At 45.0% G+C, this 24,256-nt stretch overlaps 1 protein-coding gene across 2 annotated transcripts; it reads left to right on the top strand.

The window, feature by feature from the left end:
• The first annotated feature begins 5 nt into the window (after positions 1 to 5).
• Positions 6 to 23,863, top strand: L2HGDH (L-2-hydroxyglutarate dehydrogenase). 2 transcript variants are annotated; one of them, XM_077934398.1, is made up of 10 exons: positions 6 to 135; positions 8,255 to 8,370; positions 9,620 to 9,771; positions 11,996 to 12,127; positions 13,918 to 14,080; positions 15,043 to 15,077; positions 18,502 to 18,669; positions 19,902 to 20,059; positions 21,637 to 21,768; positions 22,527 to 23,863. In XM_077934398.1, exons 1-10 carry the CDS (start codon positions 17 to 19, stop codon positions 22,720 to 22,722), a joined length of 1,371 nt encoding a protein of 456 aa, XP_077790524.1. In that variant the 5' UTR covers positions 6 to 16; the 3' UTR covers positions 22,723 to 23,863. The 2 variants fall into 2 exon arrangements, with proteins under 2 accessions (XP_077790524.1, XP_077790558.1); XM_077934432.1 differs by lacking the exons at positions 6 to 135; positions 8,255 to 8,370 and having other exon boundaries at positions 9,631 to 9,776.
• The last annotated feature ends 393 nt before the right edge of the window (positions 23,864 to 24,256 follow it).

The following is a 24,256-nucleotide window of genomic DNA, read 5'->3' as shown; positions in this document are numbered from 1 at the left end:
CTGGCTTCGGAGCGCCATGGCCCCGGTGTGCGGCCGGGCCTGCGTGTGGCGGGGCGGGCGGGCGCGCTGGCTGCGGCTCCCCCCGGCGCCGGCCCGCCTTCTCCCCGCCAGGCACCTCGGAGGGACCCCCGGGAGGTGAGCGGGGCGGGAGGCCGGGAGGGCAGGAGAACCGGCGCAGCTTCGGGGGAATTGAGGTGGAAGTGAAGCAGGCTCTGGCTGAGGGGCGGACCTAGGCCCGCCAGGGGTTTGGGGACTACAATTCCCAGCATCCCACGCGCCGGTCCTGTTAGCGAGGGATCATGGGAGTTGTAGTCCCGAAACAGCTGGAGCCTGGCTTATGGCCTCACTCTCTTGCCCCCATTAAAGGGACCAAAAAACTGGATGTCCATTTCCAAAATATAAGAGAAAAAGCAAATAAAATAAAACCTACATTGTCATATATATTTGAAGCGGGCTTGGCTGGGAGGGCATAAGGATTTACATATAAGCGAAGCAAGCTATAGCTTAGGGCCCCACTCTCTTGGGGGCCCACAAAAAATTTAAAGGAAAAAAACAACTGAAGGTATATTTCCAAAATATAAGATAAAAAACAAATGAAATAAAACCTACATACAGCAACCGTGTTTGGTGTTGTGTCGGCTCCTATGATGCCTGCTAGCCTGCTCCCTCAAAGATCACTGGTTTGCTATATCAATATTGCTATATCAATTACAGTGGTACCTCGGGATGCGAACGGGATCCGTTCTGGAGCCCCGTTTGCATCCTGAAGTGAATGCAACCCGTGTCTGCGCATGCACGGATCACAATTTGCCATTTCCGCCAATTTTCTCATTTTGAGCATCTGCACATGCGCGAGTGGCGAAACCCGGAAATAACGCGCTCCGTTACTTCCGGGCACCACGGAGTGCAACCTGAAAATACTTAACTTGAAGCACATTTATCCCAAGGTATGACTGTACTTGGATAAAATAATAATCTAGCTGGGTTTCCCCAGCCACTCTGGATGGCTCCCAACAGAATATTAAAACACGATAAAACATCAAATATTAAAAACTTCCCTAAACAGGGCTGCCTTCAGATATCTTCTAAAAGTCAGATAGTTGTTTCTTTCCTTGACATCTGATGGGAGGGCATTCCACAGGGCGCCACCACCAAAAAGGCCCTCTGCCTGGCGGTTTGGGGTTTTTAGCACCATTTTGGAACAGGAAGATGTGTAGTAATGAAACTGTGGCTAGACTGGACTACAGTGGTATATCGGTCTACAAACTTAATTAGTTCTGGAAGTCCGTTCTTAACTCAAAGTGTTCTTAAACCGAGGCGCGCTTTCCCCAATGAGGCCTCCCGCCGCCGGTGCCCTTCCACTGGTCTGCTTCTGTTCATCTTCCGGGGCAAAATTCACTAGCCGGAACACCTACTTCTGTTTTGTGGAGTGCGTTGCCCGAATCGTTTGTTAACAGGACTGGTCTTAGACCAAGGTACCACTGTACTGTAGTCACTACAGGCAGAAAATTGAATTATTAGTCCCCCCCCCCCCATTAAAACCTGGAGACACAGCTTAGTGGTAGAGCACTTGTTTCAACTGAGAACATAATGTTCAGTTTCTGTTTCAGTTTCTGTTAATTGGTTCTCGTGGGAAACTTGCAGATTCTAGCTTCACACAATTAACTCAAGGTGGTGTCAATTTACTCTTGGCAGAAAGCCCAGGTCTGCTTGACCTAGAAACTGCTTACTCTGATTGGTTAACGACCAGCACTCAACTCTGTTATCAAGGGTTTGCTAGCTCAGTTTGAAGTGAGGTGTTGTTAGGAGTAGAAGTGCTGTGTATGGTTTTGAGAGAGAGAAAGAGAGGATTTATTTTGCTTTGATTTGTATGCAGAAACTCTGCTGGTTTTATTTTTTCTTTTAATAAATCCTGTAAATAGTTATTCTGAGTCTAGCTGACTAGTCATTACTGCCGCAACTAGCTTCTTCGCTGTGCAGGAAAACTCTGCTACGTTTGGGCTAAAGCCAATAGGGCTATGCCTGACACTTCAAAGTTCCATGAGGTTATGGGTATTGTGCTGCCAGCCTGAGTTGCGGTGGTGTCAGCATCAACGGCGTTGGTTCCAGTAGTTCCAGAAGTTGTTGTTCCTGTTGGTGCAGCAGATGGACTCTGGCTGGTTCCTGACCGTGGTGAGCTGGTGACGCAGTGGACACAAGGACAACAGCTGCAGCGTGTGAGTGCTGGGTGCTGTGGTTCCTGTTTTCTCTCTCGGTGGTCGTGAGTAGCTGGTTCCGGGTTCCAGGGATATCGCTCTCAAGATGGCCTCACAACCAGTTCAGATGGCTTTTGAGCGTCTGAATGACTCCAATTACTTGCTGTGGTCGGAACGCATGCAGGCAGTGCTGCAGAGGGATCGTCTCTGGCAAGTGGTGAGTACGTTTCCTGCGAAGCCTGATGATGAAGACCTCGATAAAGACCAAAGAGCAAGGGCCACAATTGTCTTGGGGCTGGAAGATTCCCAGTTGCCGTATGTGAGGGGAATCAAGACAGCTAGAGGTGTGTGGCAAGCACTTAAAGAACTCCATGTGCGTGAGACAGCGGTTTCCAAGCTGTTCATTCGCAAGGCATTGTACAAGGCAATGTTACAGCCTGGGGTTACAATGCAGGAACACCTACACAGTTTACAGTTAAAGTTTGCTGCGCTACAGGAAAGAAACTGTGCGTTAGACCAGCAGGAGAAGGTGGCTATTATTTTGAGTTCTCTCCCGGAAAGCTGGGATAATTTAGTTTTGTCTCTAGAAGGCATACAGGAGCATGATTTATCAGTCAGTTACGTTACTGGGCGTTTGATTGAAGAATGGCAGAAGAGGCAAGAAAGGTCGTTGGCTGCAGAGGCTTCTACAGGTGGGCGGTTTGGAAGGAGTTCTCAGGCCGTGCCAGAGGTGGAGCAAAAGCAGCGTACCGGTGAGGAGTCAGCGTTTGCTGTTAGGCGTTGTTTCCGATGTGGGTCTTCAGCGCATCTAAAACGACAATGTCCGGAGTTGGTCAAGTCTCAGTTGCCGGTGCAGGAGCAGAGACGAGATCAGCAGCAGCAGCAGCGTAAAAGGAAATTCTTCAAACGAAAACAGTCAGCTCAGCTGGTGACCGGCGAGGTCAAGATTGCTGATGAGAAACAAGCGGTCTGGGTGGTCGATTCGGGAGCATCTCGCCACATCGTAAATACAGATGAATTGTTTGTTTCCAAGAACTCAGCACAGCGCAGCCAGGTGGCTCTAGCAGACGGAAGTACTTCCGAAGTGATTTTGGGGGGTGCAGTTTTTGTTCCTTGTCTTCGTGAATGCCTGCAAAATGTACTTTGTGTGCCTTCATTAAGGAGCAATCTGATGTCTGTAGATTGTTTGCTAAAAGCTGGGTTTAAAGTGCATTTTGAAGGAGACAGTTGCATTATTAAGAAGGCTGGTGAGATTTTAGGCACTGCTAAGTCAGAGGGAGGCTTGTTTTGGCTTAAAGCAGGATCTCAAGTTGCAGCAGTAGTCAGTAAATCTCAGCCTGCAGTGAATAACAAAGCTATACATGACAACTGTGTGCACTTATTGCATAGGAAAATGGGGCATGCTTGCTGGAAAAGTGTACTAAAAATGTCTGAATTGGCTGATGGGGGTAATTTAAAGAGTTGTAACAAGTACCTTGATTGTAACGTTTGTAAAAAGGTTAAAACCCACAGAGTCTCTTACCCCAGAAGTGACAGAGTTAGTGAGTCACCGCTACAGCTGGTTCACATGGACGTAATTGGTCCATTTGCTGTAAGCAGGGGTGGATCGCGCTTTTCACTAACAATTGTGGATGACGCCACGCGTTACTCCTGGGTTTTTCCCATGAAAAATAAGGGTGACGTGTTCACTAAGTTTAAAGGCTGGGTGGCATCTGTGGAAAGATTTCTGTCCATTAAACTCAAAAGGATTCAGACGGACAGAGGTGGCGAATTTATGTCAAATGCCTTTAAAGATTGGTTACAGAAGCGTGGCATTGGGCATAGAAAAACGAATGTTTTTTCCCCAGAGGAGAATGGCGTTGCAGAGCGAAAAAACAGATCTTTGCAAGATATGATGTTTGCCATGCTTGATGATGCTGATTTACCCATGTCTTATTGGGGGGAGAGCATGCTCACCGCGTGTTATCTCCAAAACAGGCTCTTTCATCAAACAATAGGTACAACCCCGTACTTTAAATTGTTTCAGAAGAAACCCAAAATTGACCATTTGCATGTGTTTGGATCAAAAGCCTGGGTATTAATTCCGAAACAAATGAGGAAGAAGGGAGATCCTAAGACCAAACAGTTAGTGTTTGTGGGTTACCAGGAGCTGGGAAAAGGTTTCCGTTTTGCTGAAGGGACAAATGGCATTGTGATCTCCAGGAATGCCAGTTTTTGTGAACATAGTGGCTGGGAGAGACTACATGCCAATACTGAGGTTTGGTTTGAACCTTCCCAGGAGCTTCATGACTCTGAAGGTAAACACAGAGAATCAGAGTCTGAGGGGGAGGGAAGTTCAGATAAGAGCTCTCAAGAAAGTGGAGTTAGCCAAAGACCAGTGGCTAAGCAACAAAAGAGAGGTCACAGTTCTGAAGAGGAAAGTGGGTCAGAAGAAAAATTTTCTCCCAGAAGATCTAAAAGACAAAACAAAGGAGTGCCTCCAGTGCGTTTTTCTCCAGATACTGCAAATGTGTTTAGTGTAATTGCAGAACCCAAGAGTTTTCAGGAGGTGTTAAAGTTACCAAAAGAGGAGGCAGAGCGCTGGAAACAGGCAATGGAGGAAGAGATGTCCTCTCTGAATGAGCACAAGGTCTTTACACCAGTAGCAGCGCCTGAGGGGGCAAAGATTGTAGGCTGCAGGTGGGTGTACAAACTTAAACCTCTGGTGACAGGAGAGTACAAATACAAAGCTCGTTTAGTGGCTCAAGGATACTCTCAGAGGCCTGGAAAAGATTATGATGAGACTTTTTCCCCTACTGCTAAGGGGGACAGTGTAAGGCTGATTTTAACGCTTGGAGCAAAGAGAAAACTCCTGTTAAACCATTTTGATATCCAGACTGCATATTTACATGCATCAATATCAGAAGATCTGTATCTAGCCGAACCGCCTGGTTATGAGACAGGTTCCAATAGAGTGTTAAAATTAAACAAAGCTCTATATGGTCTCAAACAGGCTGCAAGATCTTGGAACAAATGTTTCCATGAGGCCTTAGTGTCATTTGGTTTCAAGCAGAGTACAGCTGACAATTGTGTTTATGTACGTGGTACAGGCAGTGATCAAGAGTTTTGTCTGATTTATGTAGATGATGTTTTGTATGCCTGCAAAACAGATAAACAAACTAAGAGGTTTGCCAAGCAATTGTCCAGTAAGTTTAAAGTGAAAGACTTAGGCCCGGTTAGGACATATCTAGGGTTGGAAGTGTGCTGGGCCCAAGATGGCAGCTGCCTAATTAGTCAGCAGAACAAAGTTAAACAACTACTGACTACATACAGGATGCAGGATTGCAAAGGGGCAGTGGTGCCTATGGATCCAGGTTTCATAAAAACACTTCATGTAGATGAGAGTCCTGAATTTGAACATCCTGATGTATATCACTCTGTAATTGGAAGTTTATTGTATCTAGCACAGTGGTCCAGACCTGATATTAGCTATGCAGTAGGCATATTAAGTAGATTGGTCTCAAAACCCACACTAAATGCCTGGAAAGGGGTAAAACAAGTTCTGAGGTATCTCAAACAGACAATTGGCTATATGTTACAATTAAATTCTTCAGAGGATGAAATGTTGAGTTGCTACTGTGATAGTGACTGGGGAAATTTGCCGGATAGAAAATCTGTCACAGGACTAGTCATAATGGTCGGTGGAGCTTTAATCAGCTGGCGGTCACGCAAGCAAGACGTTGTAAGTGTGTCTTCAACGGAATCAGAGTACGCCGCATTGAGTGAATTGTGCAACGAGGTGATTTATTTCAAGCATTTGTTAGCAGATTTAAATGTAAATTGTGGAGAACCAGTACAAGTTTACATTGATAATCAAGCTTGTATAACCTTAAGTAAAACAGAGGGTTTTCAAATCGCGTTCCAAACATATCTCTGTAAAATACCAAAATGTACGTTGCTGTGTACAAGACAATGTAATCACCTGTACTTATGTATCAAGTGAAGAAAATGTAGCAGATGTGTTAACTAAGCCATTGGCAAAGATAAAGAACAAGCGAATGTGCAAGGGTTTAGGTTTGCTGGAAAAATAATCTCCTACATAGGTGTATTTGGTGTTAATTGTTCAGCAGAATCTGTGAGGGGGTGTTCAGTTTCTGTTTCAGTTTCTGTTAATTGGTTCTCGTGGGAAACTTGCAGATTCTAGCTTCACACAATTAACTCAAGGTGGTGTCAATTTACTCTTGGCAGAAAGCCCAGGTCTGCTTGACCTAGAAACTGCTTACTCTGATTGGTTAACGACCAGCACTCAACTCTGTTATCAAGGGTTTGCTAGCTCAGTTTGAAGTGAGGTGTTGTTAGGAGTAGAAGTGCTGTGTATGGTTTTGAGAGAGAGAAAGAGAGGATTTATTTTGCTTTGATTTGTATGCAGAAACTCTGCTGGTTTTATTTTTTCTTTTAATAAATCCTGTAAATAGTTATTCTGAGTCTAGCTGACTAGTCATTACTGCCGCAACTAGCTTCTTCGCTGTGCAGGAAAACTCTGCTACGTTTGGGCTAAAGCCAATAGGGCTATGCCTGACACTTCAAAGTTCCATGACATAAGAAGTGTCTTTTTTAAATAGAAGGCATAATTTTAAATCCCAGAACATTGTCCTGCCCAGTTTGTTCACCTAACAACTTACATATTCGCGGCTCATTCACATTAACTGAAATGCCCTCTGTGCACCAGATAAGCTCAATATAAACTTAATATAGGATTGCGATGTAAGCTGACAACCCTTTCTTGAATCTGTATCTGTTAAATATTGTTAAACACTTGGGTATTACTATGACAAACATGAACTGTACATTGTTTCAAAATATTTATGTCAAAACGTGGGATAAAGTTCAAAGTTTAAAAAGATACGTCAAGATGGGAAAATTTAAAATTGTCATTGCTGGGCAAAATTTCAGTAATAAAAATGAATGTTTTGCCTAGAAAAAAAGAAGAAGTGCCTGCTGGATCTAACCCAGCCTCCTGCTCTTACGGTGGCCAAACAGATACTTCTGGGAAGCCCAAAAGTAAGACCCCAGTGCAACAGTGTGCTCCTCACCTGGTTGTGGAGGTAGACCATAGCCATCGTAGAGAAGGTTGTGATGATAAAATGAGACACAGGATGTACATATAACTAATTGAAATATCTAGTTTAAAGAGTCGGACAGGACAACAGGTGATGTGAAAGACAAGCTGGAAAGCAGCTGCAAGTAAGAGGAGACCACAGGAACTTCCACACTTGTGTTTTGTGTGGAATTGCAATGCTTGGTTCCCTCATTTGTTCTGGGGCATCCACACGATGCCGTTCAGTCATCGCCATTCTGCCTTTTCCCTGCTGCTCTTCTGTCTTCTCAGCCCAAAGACAGTCAACGACTTTTTAGGGGAACAGAAGAGCAATCATTAATGGTGTAAATGCGTATAATGTCACTCTCCCATCTTTTTTTAAAGGGCGGGGATTTTGGCATGGGCTGTGACGTAATGGGAGAGTGAACAGCTCAGCCCACATTCATTATAACTTTCATTTTTTTACTTAAAAAATCTTTTAAAGGTAAAGGGACCCCTGACCATTAGGTCCAGTCGTGGCCGACTCTGGGGTTGCAGCGCTCATCTCGCTTTACTGGCCAAGGGAGCCGGTGTACAGCTTCTGGGTCATGTGGCCAGTAGGACTAAGCCGCTTCTGGCGAACCAGAGCAGCGGACGGAAACAGCGTTTACCTTCCCGCCAGAGTGGTACCTATTTATCTACTTGCACTTTGACATGCTTTTGAACTGCTAGGTTGGCAGGAGCAGGGACAGAGCAATGGGAGCTCACCCCGTCGCGGGGATTCGAACCGCCTACCTTCTGATCGGCAAGTCCTAGGCTCTGTGGTTTAACCCACAGTGCCACCCACGTCCCTGACGTAAAAAAAATCCTTTACGTAAATGCAAAAAAAGCAAAAACAAAACAGACCCCTCTTGGAAATTGTCTGATAGCTTTTGACCGAAATAAGTTCATTTGCTAGTGTGGAGCGTGTGATTTTCATTCTTCTCAAACCCGTTTTTAATAGCACTTTTGATGTGGCTGTTGTCGGCGCTGGGATTGTGGGGCTGGCATCGGCCAGGGAGCTCAGCCTGCGACATCCATCCCTCACTTTTGGAGTGCTGGAAAAGGAGAAGGAGTTGGGTATGATATCTGAATCTGATAAAAGAGCTCATCGCCTCCCATATTAGTTTCCCTCATGCATTTTTAACTTCCGCCTGCCCCATCTTCCAGATTTGGTGGTGGTTGTTTAAATGGCTTACTAAAAGACACCGTCCAGTTAGGCGCAATCCACTGGGAACTTTTCTTGTAAGGGGCCAATTTTGCACAACTTCCCATTTATCTTAATAGGCCTGATGCATGGTTTCCCAGTGCAGTGCCCACGGCTGGACATGCACCTGCAAAGGGGTGCTCTCTGCCCAGCTCCTTCTTCCACCAAAATTAGGCTTGGAAGAAGACTTTATTGTCACCAGTAAGAGCTTTTTTCCCAAACCTAATTGCAAAGGGGGGGAGGGCAATTTGGAGGGGCGGTGGCAGTGGATGGGGGACGAGCTAATCCATCATTGCAAACTTTTCCTAATAATAATAATAATAATAATAATAATAATAATAATATCTTTATTGTCATTGCCCCCTCTCGGGGACAACGAAATTACTTGACTGCTCCATAAAAACACTAATTAAAACAATACAGTATAGTACAGCAAGCTAGATTAGATGACTTTCAAAGTCCAGGCTTCCCATTCAGGGCCGAGATCACTCTGGAGAAGAAGCTGTTCTTAAGACGGCTCGTTCTTGTCTTCATCGCCCTGTATCTCCGTCCCGATGGCAGGAGCTCGAAGAGACAGTGACCAGGATGCGATGGATCTTTTACTATGTCCAGTGCCTTCCTATGGCACCTTGTGGCATAAATCTGCTCTAAGGTGGAAAGTGGGCAGCCAACAATGCTCTCTGCTGCCTTAACAACTCTGCACAACCCCATCCTGTCCTGGGTAGTACAGCTTCCGTACCACACACATAAGCCATAAGTGAGCACGCTCTCAATGGCACAGTGATAGAAGGCAAGCAGCAGTTTCTGCGGAAGATGGTTTTTCCTTAGAATTCTCAAAAAGTACAGTTTCTGCTGCGCCTTCTTCACAAGCCCCCTTGTGTTGACACTCCAGGACAGATCCTCTTGTAATTCAATGCCCAAAAATCTGAATGTTGTTACCCTCTCCACACAGACATTTCTGGTCAGTTTACACCGCATTTATAGTTCCTTCTCATTGCTTGAAGTCTGAAAAATCACCTGGTGGTTTAAATATGTATTTCACCTGATAGTTAAAAAGAATAATGGTCCATGCAGCATGTATTTCAACATCTCTTCTTATTTGTAACCCATCTCTCCGACTAGCCTTCCATCAGAGTGGGCACAACAGCGGTGTTATTCACAGTGGGATCTACTACAAACCGGGATCTCTAAAAGCGAAGCTGTGTGTGGAGGGGGCTGCCCTCTGCTATGAGTACTGTGACCAAAAGGGAATCCCGTATAAACAATGCGGCAAGGTATGGTAGGTGCAGCACTTTTTGCTTTTCTGTTCCAGCAACTCTTAATAACCTTGTAGAGCACTGTACATCAAAAGAGTCCTTACACCTTTGCTTCATACATTTGAATTTTCTGACTGCCCTAAGAACAGTCTCTTAAGGCCATGCAGACAGAGCTGTTCCACCTGGCCTTTGGTTTGGACTCAGTCTGACCCTTATGTTTCCCTCCCCTTATGGTTTTGATCTATGGGCTACTATTAAAATGAGGCTGCATTTTAAATTGTATTTTAACCTATATTTTAAATTGTTTTTTTCTCCCCTCCCCCCCCCCATTATGTAATTTTACTGGTGTTAGCCGCCCTGAGCCCGGCTCTGGCTGGGGAGGGCGGGGTATAAACAATTTATTATTATTATTATTATTATTATTATTATTATTATTGGTACATCGGCAATGAATTACAGTCATACCTCGGGTTGAATGTGCTTCGGGTTGAATGTGCTTCCAGAGAGACATAATAAACAATGAATATAAAATTCTGTCAAAAATGTATAAGATATTGCTGGAATGGCATACTAAGGATGAAGAGGTCAAATCAGTCATGATACAATGGGCAAAGGATTTTGGATATAATATTCAATTTGAAGAATGGGAAAAATTGTGGAATGAGAATATAAAATTTACAGCATGTACGTTGCTTAAAGAGAATATAATGAAAATGTTTTATAGATGGTACATGACTCCTGTAAAATTAGCAAAGATGTATAAGATTGATAACAAATGTTGGAAATGTAAAGACAAAGAAGGGACATTCTTTCACCAGTGGTGGGAATGCAAAAAAGTTAGAAGTTTCTGGGAAATGATATATAATGAGATGAAAAAAATGTTAAGATATACTTTTGTGAAAAAACCAGAAGCTTTTCTTTTAGGGATGGTAGGAAAGGACATAAGAAGAAAGGACTTTAAACTTTTCCAATATGCTGTAACGGCAGCCAGAATCCTGTTGGCCCAAAAGTGGAAACAAGAGGAGATACCGACAATAGAAGAATGGAGACTGAAATTGATAGACTATGCGGAATTGGATAAATTAACTGGGAAAATCAGATATGCTAAAGACCAAAAGTTCATCAAAGACTGGGAAAAATTGGTGGACTATCTGAAAAATATATGTGGTTTAAACACAACGTTAGTGGGACTTCAAGAGGCTTTGTAAAATACAAATAAGTATTGTTTATTATAAAACAAGGGGAGCAAGGGGGAATAATGGCAATATGAAAAAAAGGAATGCGTATTAAAGTCACAAAAACGAATGACTATCAGAGACGCTGAAGGAAGTTCAAAACAGAAATAATTTGTAATAATTTGTTGTAATTCGGACAAAATGTATAATTGGATGGAAATTAAATAAAAATTATTATATAAAAAACAAAAGAATATGCTTCGGGATGAGCGTGTTCGAGTTGCACTCCGCAGCAACTCCGCTTGCGCATGCGCAGACGGTCAAAATGACGTTACGCGCATGCGCAGAAGCAGCGAAAAGCAACACGCGCGTGCACAGACGTGCCGTCGCTGGTTACGTTTGCTTCTAGATGCAAATGGGGCTCCGGAACAGATCCTGTTCGCATCTAGAGGTACCACTGTAACTGAGTTTCCTGGTCTTAATTAGGGTGAAGCCCTAATCATGAACTGGACCCCAGATGAGATATAGCTATTAAAAAAAACCCACTCTGAAAATGCTCTGGAAAAACCCATTGTAATGCTCACACTGGGAAATTTCATAGAGTTCCAATTTTGGCCCTACAGCACCATCTGGTGTCACAGTGTTATAACGCATTTATAATGTTTTATTTTTACTAATGTAGCTGAGTCCTTGATCTTTTGGATATATCGGGGAAAACACACCAGCTGGTAGATTGGTAGATCACGAGGTGCCTGTGGTAGATCATGGGACCCCTTGCACACACCCCCAAAAGCATAGCAACTTTGATTTCCCCAAAAAAGCTTTTTTTATATAGTGGGAGTAGATTGCAGTCTCTTGGAAGTTGGACAAGCCTGACCTATGCCAAGTTTTTGAAAAGAGGATTAATTTCCATCCCATTAAACTTGTATTTAATTAATATGGCAACATGACGTTCCTCCTGCTCCATCCCACACAGCACGGTTGTCGTTACCTTTGCTCTTTCGTTGCATTTTTACTCTGTGGCTGGCCCACGTTCTGCATTGTAACTTCCTTTATTTCTTCTGCAGCTGATCGTTGCAGCTGAACAGGAAGAAGTTCCGAGACTCAAAGCGCTGTATGAGAGGGGCCTGCAGAACGAGGTCCGCGGACTGAAACTCATCTCTTCCAAAGAAATACAAGCAAAGGAGCCCTACTGCCGGGTACGCGACCTCCTTCGATGTGATGCTTCTTTTCCATTCTAGAAACCTTTCAGAGGGGGTTGGGATCTAGGGAAGCCCAGTGAAGCTGCTCACCTCCCCATCTGAATTGCAGTGGTACCTCGGCTTACAAATGCTTCGGTTTACAAACTCCGCTAACCCGGAAGTAGTACCTCGGGTTGCGAACTTTGCCCCAGGATGAGAACGGAAATTGTGTGCTGGCAGCGTGGCGTCAGCAGGAGGCCCCATTAGCAAAAGCGCATCTCAGGTTAAGAACAGTTTTGGGTTAAGAACGGACCTCCGGAATGAATTAAGTTTGTAACCCTCCATTAAAGGAGCATAAGAACCTGTCTTCTGATGAGTCACATCATTGATCCATCTAGATAAGAGGTGGAAGTCTCTGGCCAGCAGACCATTAATAGCCTATCAGGCTATTATCCCCCAAGCTTCACCCATGGTAGTGACCTTAGCTGATGGGCATGAGGACAGGATTTAATTCTGCATTTGTTGCATGATTCTGTTCCCAGGCAGCAGGATTTAATCTCTGCTCATTCATTTAGTGAGGGTTAAAACGCTATGCAAAAGTGCCCTGTGAAGCAGCTTTCAGGAGCGAGCTCCTTCACTTCTGTGGTTTGAAGGAGAAGCGCAGAAAGCTCTTGTTAACATCCTCCCGTGAGGAGGTTTACAAATGTACAGAGGGCTCTTTGAAAGCCCTGTAGTTTGCTTTGAGGTCCCGACAATTAGGTTCTTCAAAGTCAAGTGATGTCACTGCGACACCAGAGGATTGGCAGATGGGCAGCCCCACACACCTGCCAACTTTCGCCTGCCCCGGGTGCAGGAGATGAAGATCAGGCCCTTCAGCCAGAAAAGGTGGCCCACCCGCTGTTTAGATCAGCTCTGTCTGCACTGGCAGCAGTTCTCTAGCCTTTTGCTTTCGCTGAAGCCTGGAGAGCGAGAGGGGTCGGTGCGCACAGACCCCTCTTGCTCTCCAGGCTTCAGGGATAGCCGCCTGAAGCCTGTGGAGTGCAGCGGGACCCCGCGTTGCGCTCCAAAGGCTTTGGGTTCCTTTTGCTGAAAGCTGGGAGAGCTGTTCTAGCTTGGGGATGGCTGTGCATAGCCTCCTCAGGGCAGTGGGTTGAAGGCACCCCGCTGCCCTGCGGAGGCTTCACAGGCTGTCCCAGAAGCCAGAACAGCGAGATGGACCACTGCGCAGCGCTCCACCTCGCTATTCTAGCTTGGGGGTTAGCTGCGCAAAGCCTCCCCAGGGCAGCGGGGTGCCCTCATCCTGCTGCCCTGCGGAGGCTACAAAGGATGTCCCCGAAGCCTCCCCAGGGCACGGGGATGAAGGCTCCCCGTGCCCTGCGGAGGCTTTGCGCAAAGCTATCCCAGCTATCCCAGCGGCTATCCCAGAAGCCAGATCCCTCTTGCTGTTCTGGCTTCTGGGATTCAGAATTTTTTTTTCTTGTTTCCTCCCCCCCAAACTAGGTGCGTCATATCGTCTGGTGTGTCCTATAGAGTGAAAAATATGGTATATAAGCCCTGCTGGACCAAACCAAAGGGGGCCTCCCGCAGCGGCCGAGCAGATGTCTGTGGGGAGCCCACAAACTCTCTCCTGCTTGCAACCCCCAGCAGCTGACTGGGAATTGGAGGTCCTTTGTGTTTCCTGCTCGAGAGTGCTGCTTAGGAGCCTGTCTGGACTGGCAGTTTCTGAGCAGGCCCGATACGGGGCCTTTCTGTCTTCCTCCTTCTTGAAAACTCTCTGTGGCCCTAAATCCCTTTGAATGCCTTTTCAGGGTTTGATGGCGCTGGACTCGCCGTACACAGGCATTGTGAACTACAGGCAGGTGGCCTTTGCCTACGCTAAGGATTTCCAGGCAGCCGGAGGGACTGTTTTGACGGACTTTGAGGTCAAGGGCATTGAGGTGGCCAAAGAAAGTCCTGCTGGAAGTGAAGATGGTAAGGAGCTTTCCTTCTGACTTCTTTGTCCTTCCTTCCCACTTTGGTAGTCTTCCTCCGTGAGGTTTTGTGGTGATATGCAGTCCTGGAGCTCACAGCCTCTCAGGAGTTCCTGCGGTTCATGGGATGATCTAGGGGAGCAACGTGGAAAGTTTTCAGGTGGACGCAGGAATTGCTTTAGAGACCATCCGGGGAGATGCAAAATTCCAGAACTAGCCCATAGCCTAAATTCAAAGAAGCCGTAGCTGAGAGAGAGCAATTCAGTAAACTTTCCTTCCTTGCAATTAAATAGGAAATCGTTAGTTTATAGTAGGTATTCTGAAATTATTTTAAAACACAACTGGTACCTTGGAACTGAAGCCGTTCTCTGAAACTTTTCGCTAAAATGAGATGATGGCACATTCTCTTTTTTTGGCCCGTTCAGAACCCAGTGCGAAATGTGATCTGACTATTTTGTATTGTGGGTACATAGAAATCGTGCCTATTTGTCACCTTCTGAGTCTGAAGAGCAGTGGAGGCTGTGCGGAGGCAGGGAGAGGGTGAAAGAGGCGAGCTAAAGACCTCTTGCTTATGGGTCACTTCTGAAAGAGCAGCTTGTCTCTCTTTAAGGGTAGAAACTCTAGCTCAGTAGCAGAGAACCTCTCTTGTATTCAGAAGGTTTCAGGTTCAATCCCAAGTCTCTCTTGCCCCACTCCTCTCTGCTTGAGATCTATTGCCCATCACAGCAGATAATACTGGGCTAGAGGGACAAGTGTCCTGACCCTGGAATTAGAAGGTTGGTGAAAACTCCTGTTCCATTCTGTTGGGTACAGCTTTGTTTTTAGCCTGGGCTGCCCTAAGTAATTAGGGCCTTGAGTCTGCCTGACAAGTTCTTCTGTTTTGTCCTTGTGGTTCAGATGTTCTGCTTACCGTATATGTACTTGTTTTATGTGTGCCATTTATAGTTTTCATCTTATTTACAGGGATGAAATATCCAATTGTTGTTAGAAGCTCAAAGGTAAGTCCAAGCTTTCAGATTATATTTTACTTCTCAAGTGCAGAATATTTTCTTTGTGTTTTGGCATTTGTCGCATGTCAGGCATACAAAAACTTCAACCACGATTGCTGTCGTCACCACAAAAACAGTTTGAGATGGATATTAATGTGAGTCAGGCAGCTCTTGCCTCGAGGGCTTCATAGTCCTTTCCCTGCTCAAGGTCTAGTCTTAAGAGAGGATGGTGCCTGACTCACTTGGAAGGTGGTGGACTCTCCTTCATTGGAGGTTTTTAAGTGGAGGTTGTATGGTCATCGGTCAGGGAATTGAGATCCCTGCATAGCAGGGGCTGGACTGGATGACCATTGGGGTCCCTTCCAAATCTACAATTCTGTGATTCTATGACTCTGCCCTTGAAGGACCTCAAGCGCCTCTCATGTGGAACCTGAATCTGCAGTTCTGCCTGCGCAGCAGCTGCCTAAGACCCCTTGCTCCCCTACGAAGAAACAGAAAAGACACTGGCAGGTCACCCATTGAGGACCAACTGGGGGGTTCCAGGCTGGGATTCTGCACCTTTAATTCCTGCTGGCTTAGCTATCAGCAAGCCACACCAGCCTCCTCCAGGAGCTCTCCGTGGTCCTGAAGAGCCTGCCAGGTGCTCTTTGGCCTGTCAGACCACTCCTGGTCAAGATCAAACAATAGGTACAACCCCGTACTTTAAATTGTTTCAGAAAAAACCCAAAATTGAGCATTTGCATGTGTTTGGATCAAAAGCCTGGGTATTAATTCCAAAACAAATGAGGAAGAAGGGAGATCCTAAGACCAAACAGTTAGTGTTTGTGGGTTACCAGGAGCTGGGAAAAGGTTTCCGCTTTGCTGAAGGGACAAATGGCATTGTGATCTCCAGGAATGCCAGTTTTTGTGAACATAGTGGCTGGGAGAGACTACATGCCAATACTGAGGTTTGGTTTGAACCTTCCCAGGAGCTTCATGACTCTGAAGGTAAACATAGAGAATCAGAGTCTGAGGGGGAGGAAAGTTCAGATAAGAGCTCTCAAGAAAGTGGAGTTAGCCAAAGACCAGTTGCTAAGCAACAAAAGAGAGGTCGTAGTTCTGAGGAGGAAAGTGGGTCAGAAGAAAAATTTTCTCCCAGAAGATCTAAAAGACAAAACAAAGGAGTGCCTCCGATGCGTTTTTCTCCAGATACTGCAAATGTGTTTAGTGTAAGTGCAGAACCCAAGAGTTTTCAGGAGGTGTTAGTTACCAAAAGAGGAGGCAGAGCTCTGGAAACAGGCAATGGAGGAAGAGATGTCCTCTCTGAATGAGCACAAGGTTTTTACACCAGTAGCAGTGCCTGAGGGGGCAAAGATTGTAGGCTGCAGGTGGGTGTACAAACTTAAACCTCTGGTGACAGGAGAGTACAAATACAAAGCTCGTTTAGTGGCTCAAGGATACTCTCAGAGGCCTGGAAAAGATTATGACGAGACTTTTTCCCCTACTGCAAAGGGGGACAGTGTAAGGCTGATTTTAACGCTTGGAGCAAAGAGAAAACTCCTGTTAAACCATTTTGACATTCAGACTGCATATTTACATGCATCAATATCAGAAGACCTGTATCTAGCCGAACCGCCTGGTTATGAGACAGGTTCCAATAGAGTGTTAAAATTAAACAAAGCTCTATATGGTCTCAAACAGGCTGCAAGATTTTGGAACAAATGTTTCCATGAGGCCTTAGTGTCATTTGGTTTCAAGCAGAATACAGCTGACAATTGTGTTTATGTACGTGGTACAGGCAGTGATCAAGAGTTTTGTCTGATTTATGTAGATGATGTATTGTATGCCTGCAAAACAGATAAACAAACTAAAAGGTTTGCCAAGCAATTGTCTAGTAAGTTCAAAGTGAAAGACTTAGGCCCGGTTAGGACATATCTAGGGTTGGAAGTGTGCTGGGCCCAAGATGGCAGCTGCCTAATTAGTCAGCAGAACAAAGTTAAACAACTACTGACTACATACAGGATGCAGGATTGCAAAGGGGCAGTGGTGCCTATGGATCCAGGTTTCATAAAAACACTTCATATAGATGAGAGTCCTGAATTTGAACATCCTGATGTATATCACTCTGTAATTGGAAGTTTATTGTATCTAGCACAGTGGTCCAGACCTGATATTAGCTACGCAGTAGGCATATTTAGTAGATTGGTCTCAAAACCCACACTAAATGCCTGGAAATGGGTAAAACAAGTTCTGAGGTACCTCAAACAGACAATTGGCTATATGTTACAATTAAATTCTTCAGAGGATGAAATGTTGAGTTGCTACTGTGATAGTGACTGGGGAAATTTGCCAGATAGAAAATCTGTCACAGGACTAGTCATAATGGTCGGTGGAGCTTTAATCAGCTGGCGGTCACGCAAGCAAGACGTTGTAAGTGTGTCATGAACGGAATCAGAGTACGCCGCATTGAGTGAATTGTGCAACGAGGTGATTTATTTCAAGCATTTGTTAGCAGATTTAAATGTAAATTGTGGAGAACCAGTACAAGTTTACATTGATAATCAAGCTTGTATAACCTTAAGTAAAACAGAGGGTTTCAAATCACGTTCCAAACATATCTCTGTAAAATACCAAAATGTACGTTGCTGTGTACAAGACAATATAATCACATGTACTTATGTTTCAAGTGAAGAAAATGTAGCAGATGTATTAACTAAACCATTGGCAAAGATAAAGAACAAGCAAATGTGCAAGGGTTTAGGTTTGCTGGAAAAATAATCTCCTACATAGGTGTATTTGATGTTAATTGTCCAGCAGAATCTGTGAGGGGGTGTTCAGTTTCTGTTAATTGATTCTCATGGGAAACTTGCAGATTCTGGCTTCACACAATTAACTCAAGGCAGTGTCAATTTACTCTTGGCAGAAAGCCCAGGTCTGCTTGACCTAGAAACTACTTACTCTGATTGGTTAACGACCAGCACTCAACTCTGTTATCTAGGGATTGCTAGCACAGTGTGATGTGAGGTGTGTTAGGAGTTGGAGTAGAAGTGCTGTGTATGGTTTTGAGAGAGAGAGAAAGAAAGGATTTATTTTGCTTTTATTTGTATGCAGAAACTCTGCTGGTTTTATTTTTCCTTTTTAATAAATCCTGTAAATAGTTATTCTGAGTCTAGCTGACTAGTCATTACCGCCGCAACTAGCTTCCTCGCTGTGCAGGAAAACTCTGCTACGTTTGGGCTAAAGCCAATAGGGCTATGCCTGACACTTCAAAGTTCCATGAGATCAGGCCTCTTCACCTGTCACACTAGAGCAGATACCTTCAAGCATGGGGAGCAGCAGGCTAGAAGGTGTGGAAATGGAAGGATAAACAGACAGCCTAGCGGGTCAGCTGGTTTTGTGACGATGTTAGATGGAGCTGTAGTTTTGCTGAGCCTCGACATCTTCTTTTGCGCAGGGGGAGGAAATCCATTGTCGGCATCTTGTGTCCTGTGCAGGGCTTTATTCGGACCGCATCTCTCAGATCAGTGGCTGCAGCCCGGAGCCTCGCATTGTTCCATTCCGGGGAGATTACTTGGTGCTGAAGCCAGAGAAGTGCTATTTGGTAAAAGGAAATATTTATCCGGTACGTCAATTTACGGAGAGCTTGAGAAAGCCCCTGGTGCTTCTGGATGCTTTGAGTACTGGTGTTATTTATTTAATACAATATTTAATATTTACTAAGCTGTACACATGGTGTGAGAGGCCTTCTAGTTTCAGGGCAGATCCACTCTGCAAACTTTAGCCTATTTGAACTATTTTGGCTTTCCTCTAATGAACCTTGGGATTGTCCTCTTCTGAGAATCCTTCTCGACCACCCGGAAGATGAGTCCTGTGGCTTTGGTGGTCAAAGACACGTACAATGCCGGTGGGAAAGTTATATAGATATTGAAATTACCTAATCTTGAACCAGTCTGCTTTAGAGAGGGTATATTTGGGAAATGTCGGCTGCTCTAAGCAATTTCCCAGAATATTCCAAGTTACTGCTGCCAATTTCCCTTTCCTCTATTCTGACTTAAAAGCATCTCTCTCCACATGCCCCTGGGATGCTGATTTTTATATATCCATACATTTAGCTAAGGAAGAGATTGTATCTCGATAGACACAATCCTCGGAGATGTATTTAGGTCCACACATAAACAAATCTTTCTCGGGAGGGCAGAAAAGAAGGTGTGTGTGACTACAAGTATACCTGAAGGAGCGTCTCCACCCCCATCGTTCAGCCCGGACACAGATCCAGCGCCGAGGGCCTTCTGGCGGTTCCCTCATTGCGAGAAGTAAGGTTACAGGGAACCAGGCAGAGGGCCTTCTCGGTAGTGGCGCCTGCCCTGTGGAACGCCCTCCCAGCAGATGTCAAAGCAATAAACAACTTATTTTACTTTACTTTACTTTTAAGTCATCTGAAGGCAGCCCTCTTTAGGGAAGTTTTTAATGTTTGATGCTGTACTGTTTTTAATATTCAGTTGGAAGCCGCCCAGAGTGGTTGGGGAAACCCAGCCAGATGGGCGGGGTATAAATAATAAATTATTATTATTAAGTGTTGTTGCTCGTATTTATCATGTGATGTGCCTAGCCTAAAGATTGGCACTGAGACACATGGGGGGGGGGAGCTCCACCTGATGAACTATACTTGCCAGATCCCCAGCTTTCATTTCAAAGAGGGTTTGTGGGTGTGTGAGACAAGCCTGCTCCCTTCTTTTCAATGTTTTCTTTGGTTTGCGCCATTCAGAGAGATGCTCCTTGGGCCATTCTTGTGTGATGCAGAGTGTGGTTCTTTCAAATGCGTTTTGACTCCCGAGTGGGTTTCTCACGCTTTAGGTGCCTGATCCCCGTTTCCCCTTCCTGGGAATCCATTTCACCCCGAGGATGGATGGCAGTGTTTGGCTCGGGCCTAACGCCGTGCTTGCCTTCAAGCGAGAGGGCTACAGATTTTATGACTTCAGTTTCCAAGACTTTGTAGACGCGGCGGCTTACAGGTAGTGTCCTCTTTCCATTCCTCTGCAGGTGAAGAGCGAGAATCTCATTACCTCTGCCCTGTCCCACTTTTCTACAGTCTGTAGTATGAGCTATAGTGATCCCAGGAAGCATCACACTGCTTACTATGGGCGATGGAGACCTGCTCCTTGCATAGGTTGTTCTCCAGGGTGTTATGGGTTGAGCGTGTGTGTTTCTGGTGCTACAGGGAACACTAGGGGGTGGGTACAGTTTCTATAATATATATATTTTTTCCTGTATTGTTGCTGTTTCCTCTTAAGTCAGCCAGTTTCATGCTCTGCACCAGCTCCTTTGTTGTTGTTTAGTCATTTAGTTGTGTCCGACTCTTCATTACCCCCTGGACCAGAGCACGCCAGGCACTTCTGTCTTCCACTGCCTCCCGCAGTTTGGTCAAACTCATGTTTGTAGCTTCGAGAACACTATCCCAACATCTCGTCCTCTGCCGTCCCCTTCTCCTTGTGCCCTCCACCTTTCCCAACATCAGGGTCTTTTCCAGGGAGTCTTCTCTTCTCATGAGGTGGCCAAAGTCTTGGAGCCTCAGCTTCAGGATCTGTCCTTCCAGTGAGCACTCAGGGCTGATTTCCTTAAGAATGGATAGGTCTGATCTTCTTGCAGTCCATGGGACTCTCAAGAGTCTCCTCCAGCACCAGAATTCAAAAGCATCAATTATTCAGTGATCAGCCTACTTTATGATCACTGCCTTGCCGTGGCAAAGGGGCTTGAATAACTCAGAGAAGCTATGTGCTATGCCGTGCAGGGCCACCCAAGATGGACAGGTCATAGTGGAGAGTTTTGACCAAACATGATCGACCTGGAGCAGGAACCGGCATTGCACAGGGGGAGGAAATCCATTGTCGGCATCTTGTGTCCTGTGCAGGGCTTTATTCGGACTCTTAAGTCAGCCAGCCCCTGAGCCCTTGACTTTGGCTGCATCTCGGAGCTAAGGAGCAAAAGGACTATTTAATCTTGTCACTTTTTTAAAAAGCATTAAGCACACCTGCAACATACAGTGTTAGTGAGGGACTACCATAGCTGTTATAAAAATGAGAGTTTGGTAGCACCTTCAAAGTTGAACAGGTTTTTTAAAGTTAACTGATGTGGTTAAACTATTTTTTTAACTAAAAAAAGCCCCTTAGACTGAGTTTTAGCACACATGAAAAACTTAAAACAAATCCTTATTTCCTGATGAATAACCTTTGGACTATAACGTAACTTAAATAGAAAATTTAAAAATCTTTAGAAAGATTTTTAATCCAAAAGCATTTTATTTTAAAAATCCAATTTAAATAAAAAAAATCTGATTTGAATTTTTAAAAATCTGATTTATTTTTTTTAAAAAATCATGGATTTTTATCCACCCTGCTTTGTGAATGGTAACTGCATGAGGGACTTTTTTTGCATTTCTTTCATTTTTGACTGCTCTGCTTACATTTTTCCTTTACACGTGTGTGTGTGTGTGTGTGTGTGTGTGTGTGTGTGCATGCATGTGTATGTACATATCTATCTATCTATCTATGAATGGAAGCTACTTGCAATAAATGTTGCTTTCCCTCCCCAGTGGCCTATGGAAGCTGGTGTTGAGGAACTTCTCTTATGGAATGGGAGAAATGTACAGAGCGTGTTTCCTTAGTGCTCAGGTGAAGCTGCTGCAGAAATTTATACCAGAAGTTACCATCGATGATATACTCAGGTAATCCTTTCGGGGATTTAGACATCACGGAAGATGAGAAGAGCCCGGCTGCAAGTCCTGCACGTGGTTCTCACAGTGGCCCAACAGATCCCTCTTCTGGGAAGCCTGAAAGCGACGGCAGGGCTCTCCTGACCTGCGACTCCCAGCAGAGGCATACCACCTCCGACAGTGATGTTGGATAAAGGATGGTATATAAATCTAATAAATTTTAAAAAGCGCCCGAGATACACAGTTTCCACTTAAAACAGCATACAGTGGTGCCCCGCAAGACGAATGCCTCGTAAGACAGAAAACCCGCTAGACGAAAGGGTTTTCCGTTTTTGAGTTGCTTCGCAAGACGAATTTCCCTATGGGCTTGCTTCGCAAGACGAAATGTCTTGCTAGTCTTGCGATTTTTTTCCCGCTTTCCCCCCCTTTTTCTAAGCCGCTAAGCCGCTAATAGCCTTTTAGCAGCTAAGCTGCTAAGCCTTTAATAGCCGCTAAACCGCTAATAGCGCTAATCTGCTAATCCGCTAATAGGGTTGCTTCGCAAGAAGAAAAAACCGCTAGACGAAGAGAATCGCGGAACGGATTCTTTTCGTCTTGCAAGGCACCACTGTATGAGCATCTGTAGGGTCTAACAGCAATTTAAGCATTTTGTTCCTAGACAAGCAGGCTGGGTCCCAAGTCTCCTGTTGCATAAACTGTGATAATCAGAGATACAATTCAAGGTCCACTTTGCCCTGTTTGAATGCCCAGCTTCTCCTTTCTTTTTGCAGAGGCCCAGCAGGTGTCAGAGCTCAGGCCTTGGACAACGACGGAAACTTGATTGACGACTTTGTGTTTGACGGAGGCACTGGAGACATCGGCAGCCGAATCCTCCATGTCAGAAATGCCCCTTCACCTGCTGCTACCTCCTCCCTTGCCATTGCGAAAATGATCGCTAACGAGGTGGAGCGGAGATTTGAGCTCTGATGGAATCCTGGAGGCCTGTTGGACATCATTGTGTTCAGACACTGTGCTTGGAAGGGTGGCAGTCAAGGAAATGATAGGGAGGTGGCCTTTTGGGGAGAAGCAATCAGAAAGAGAGGCTGCCAACTGGATTGCCTTGCAGAAGCCTCAAGCTTTGCAATGTTCCGATGAGCCTCAGAAGTCATGCCACGCAAGGTCAAACACAGTGAACACTAGTCAGGTCCATTAGACGCCATATTAATTTGGCAGGAGAGATTAATTTGGCCCTGTGGTGTACTCAGGAATGCAGTTAGAGCAGCAGACATCACCACTCTTTCTCCTTATAATTTCGCTTTTGAACTAACTGGGTATGCAGGCGCTGTGGCTGTTTTAATTGCCCTCCGTCCCAAAATCACCTGAAAAAGGCACAGCAGGAACACGGCCTGCTCTCCACAAAAAGGGGGTTGTCTCCCCAAAACATGGTAAACCCACAACTCTGTCTTTCTCCCTGCCCATGCCAGGCCACACTGTGGGTTGTGGCAATTGCAGTAACAGGCGGGTGGTACCATTGCCAATGTGCCCTGAGCCCCAGTGAAGGATACCTGTTTATCAGAGTACTAAATGTGATTCCCACCTTCCAACTTGCAGAACATAGGAAGTACACCGCTGGCACGATCCAGAGGGAAGTGCTCATGGGGGGTTGGACTAGATGCCTCTCAGGATCCCCTCCAACTTTACAATTCTACCATTCTAAGCCCCATTGAGTAGCTGAGAAGTGTGCAGGAGGACAGTAATAGATAGTCCTCTAAATATTGGATGCACGGAGTGGTTTGGTCACATCGAGTGGTGCTTTTTCTTTGGAGGGTTTTTCTGGTTCAGTCTTCATTGAAAATGGGCAAACGAATCAGTGTTTCATTTTCTGGTTAGATCTACATATGCACACAATCTTCATTGACTGAATAGTCCAGATATGCAGCGATCAGGAAAAATAAGTTGTATCTAATTAAATGCAAGCTATTTTTATAAAACAAAAGTTAATGGGGGTATATGATTAGAAGCAAAAACAGCCATGATCTGGATCTCCGTTTTTAGAATGTGAATTCGTGCAAAGCTTGTACATTACAATGATCAATAAACTTACACAAAAACTGTTGCATAAACGCAAGTGCGTTGTCTTCATTGAGTTATGGTGTACATTACATTATGTTTCTATTCCAAATGGACTGTGAATCACTACAGTTCTTGGTGTTACAGTCGTCTGCATCCCAATATTTTTTTGACCTAGCCATCCGCTTAGGTGAGGAACGCGAAAGCCTGACTTCTTGACACCCCTTTTCTGTCTGCAGAACACCCCTTCCAACCTTCCTACTGAACCTCTGCCTTGTGAAGCAGGAAAACTTGCTTGTTGCACTTAAAACTACATTCAGACACCAGTGAAAGCTGAAAGGGAGAGAAGCAAAGCTGTTATACCCTGGATGGGGAAAGAGGCTGCAAATAAATCCCCCCCCCCGTAAATGTTTGTTGCCACCACCTTTCAAGGCAGCAGAGGCAGGAGTTA

This window comes from Podarcis muralis, chromosome 1, assembly GCF_964188315.1.
Source record: "Podarcis muralis chromosome 1, rPodMur119.hap1.1, whole genome shotgun sequence".
Taxonomy (NCBI): domain Eukaryota; kingdom Metazoa; phylum Chordata; class Lepidosauria; order Squamata; family Lacertidae; genus Podarcis; species Podarcis muralis.
This window is presented reverse-complemented; position numbering and strand designations above follow the sequence as displayed.

Bases quoted from the DNA above. Each gene is read 5' to 3' on its own strand.
- L2HGDH (XM_077934398.1), top strand. From the start codon at position 17: ATGGCCCCGGTGTGCGGCCGGGCCTGCGTGTGGCGGGGCGGGCGGGCG. The intron at 12,128-13,917 runs GTACGCGACCTC...ATGCCTTTTCAG, and splicing joins CAAAGGAGCCCTACTGCCGG to GGTTTGATGGCGCTGGACTC. The intron at 14,081-15,042 runs GTAAGGAGCTTT...TCTTATTTACAG, and splicing joins TCCTGCTGGAAGTGAAGATG to GGATGAAATATCCAATTGTT.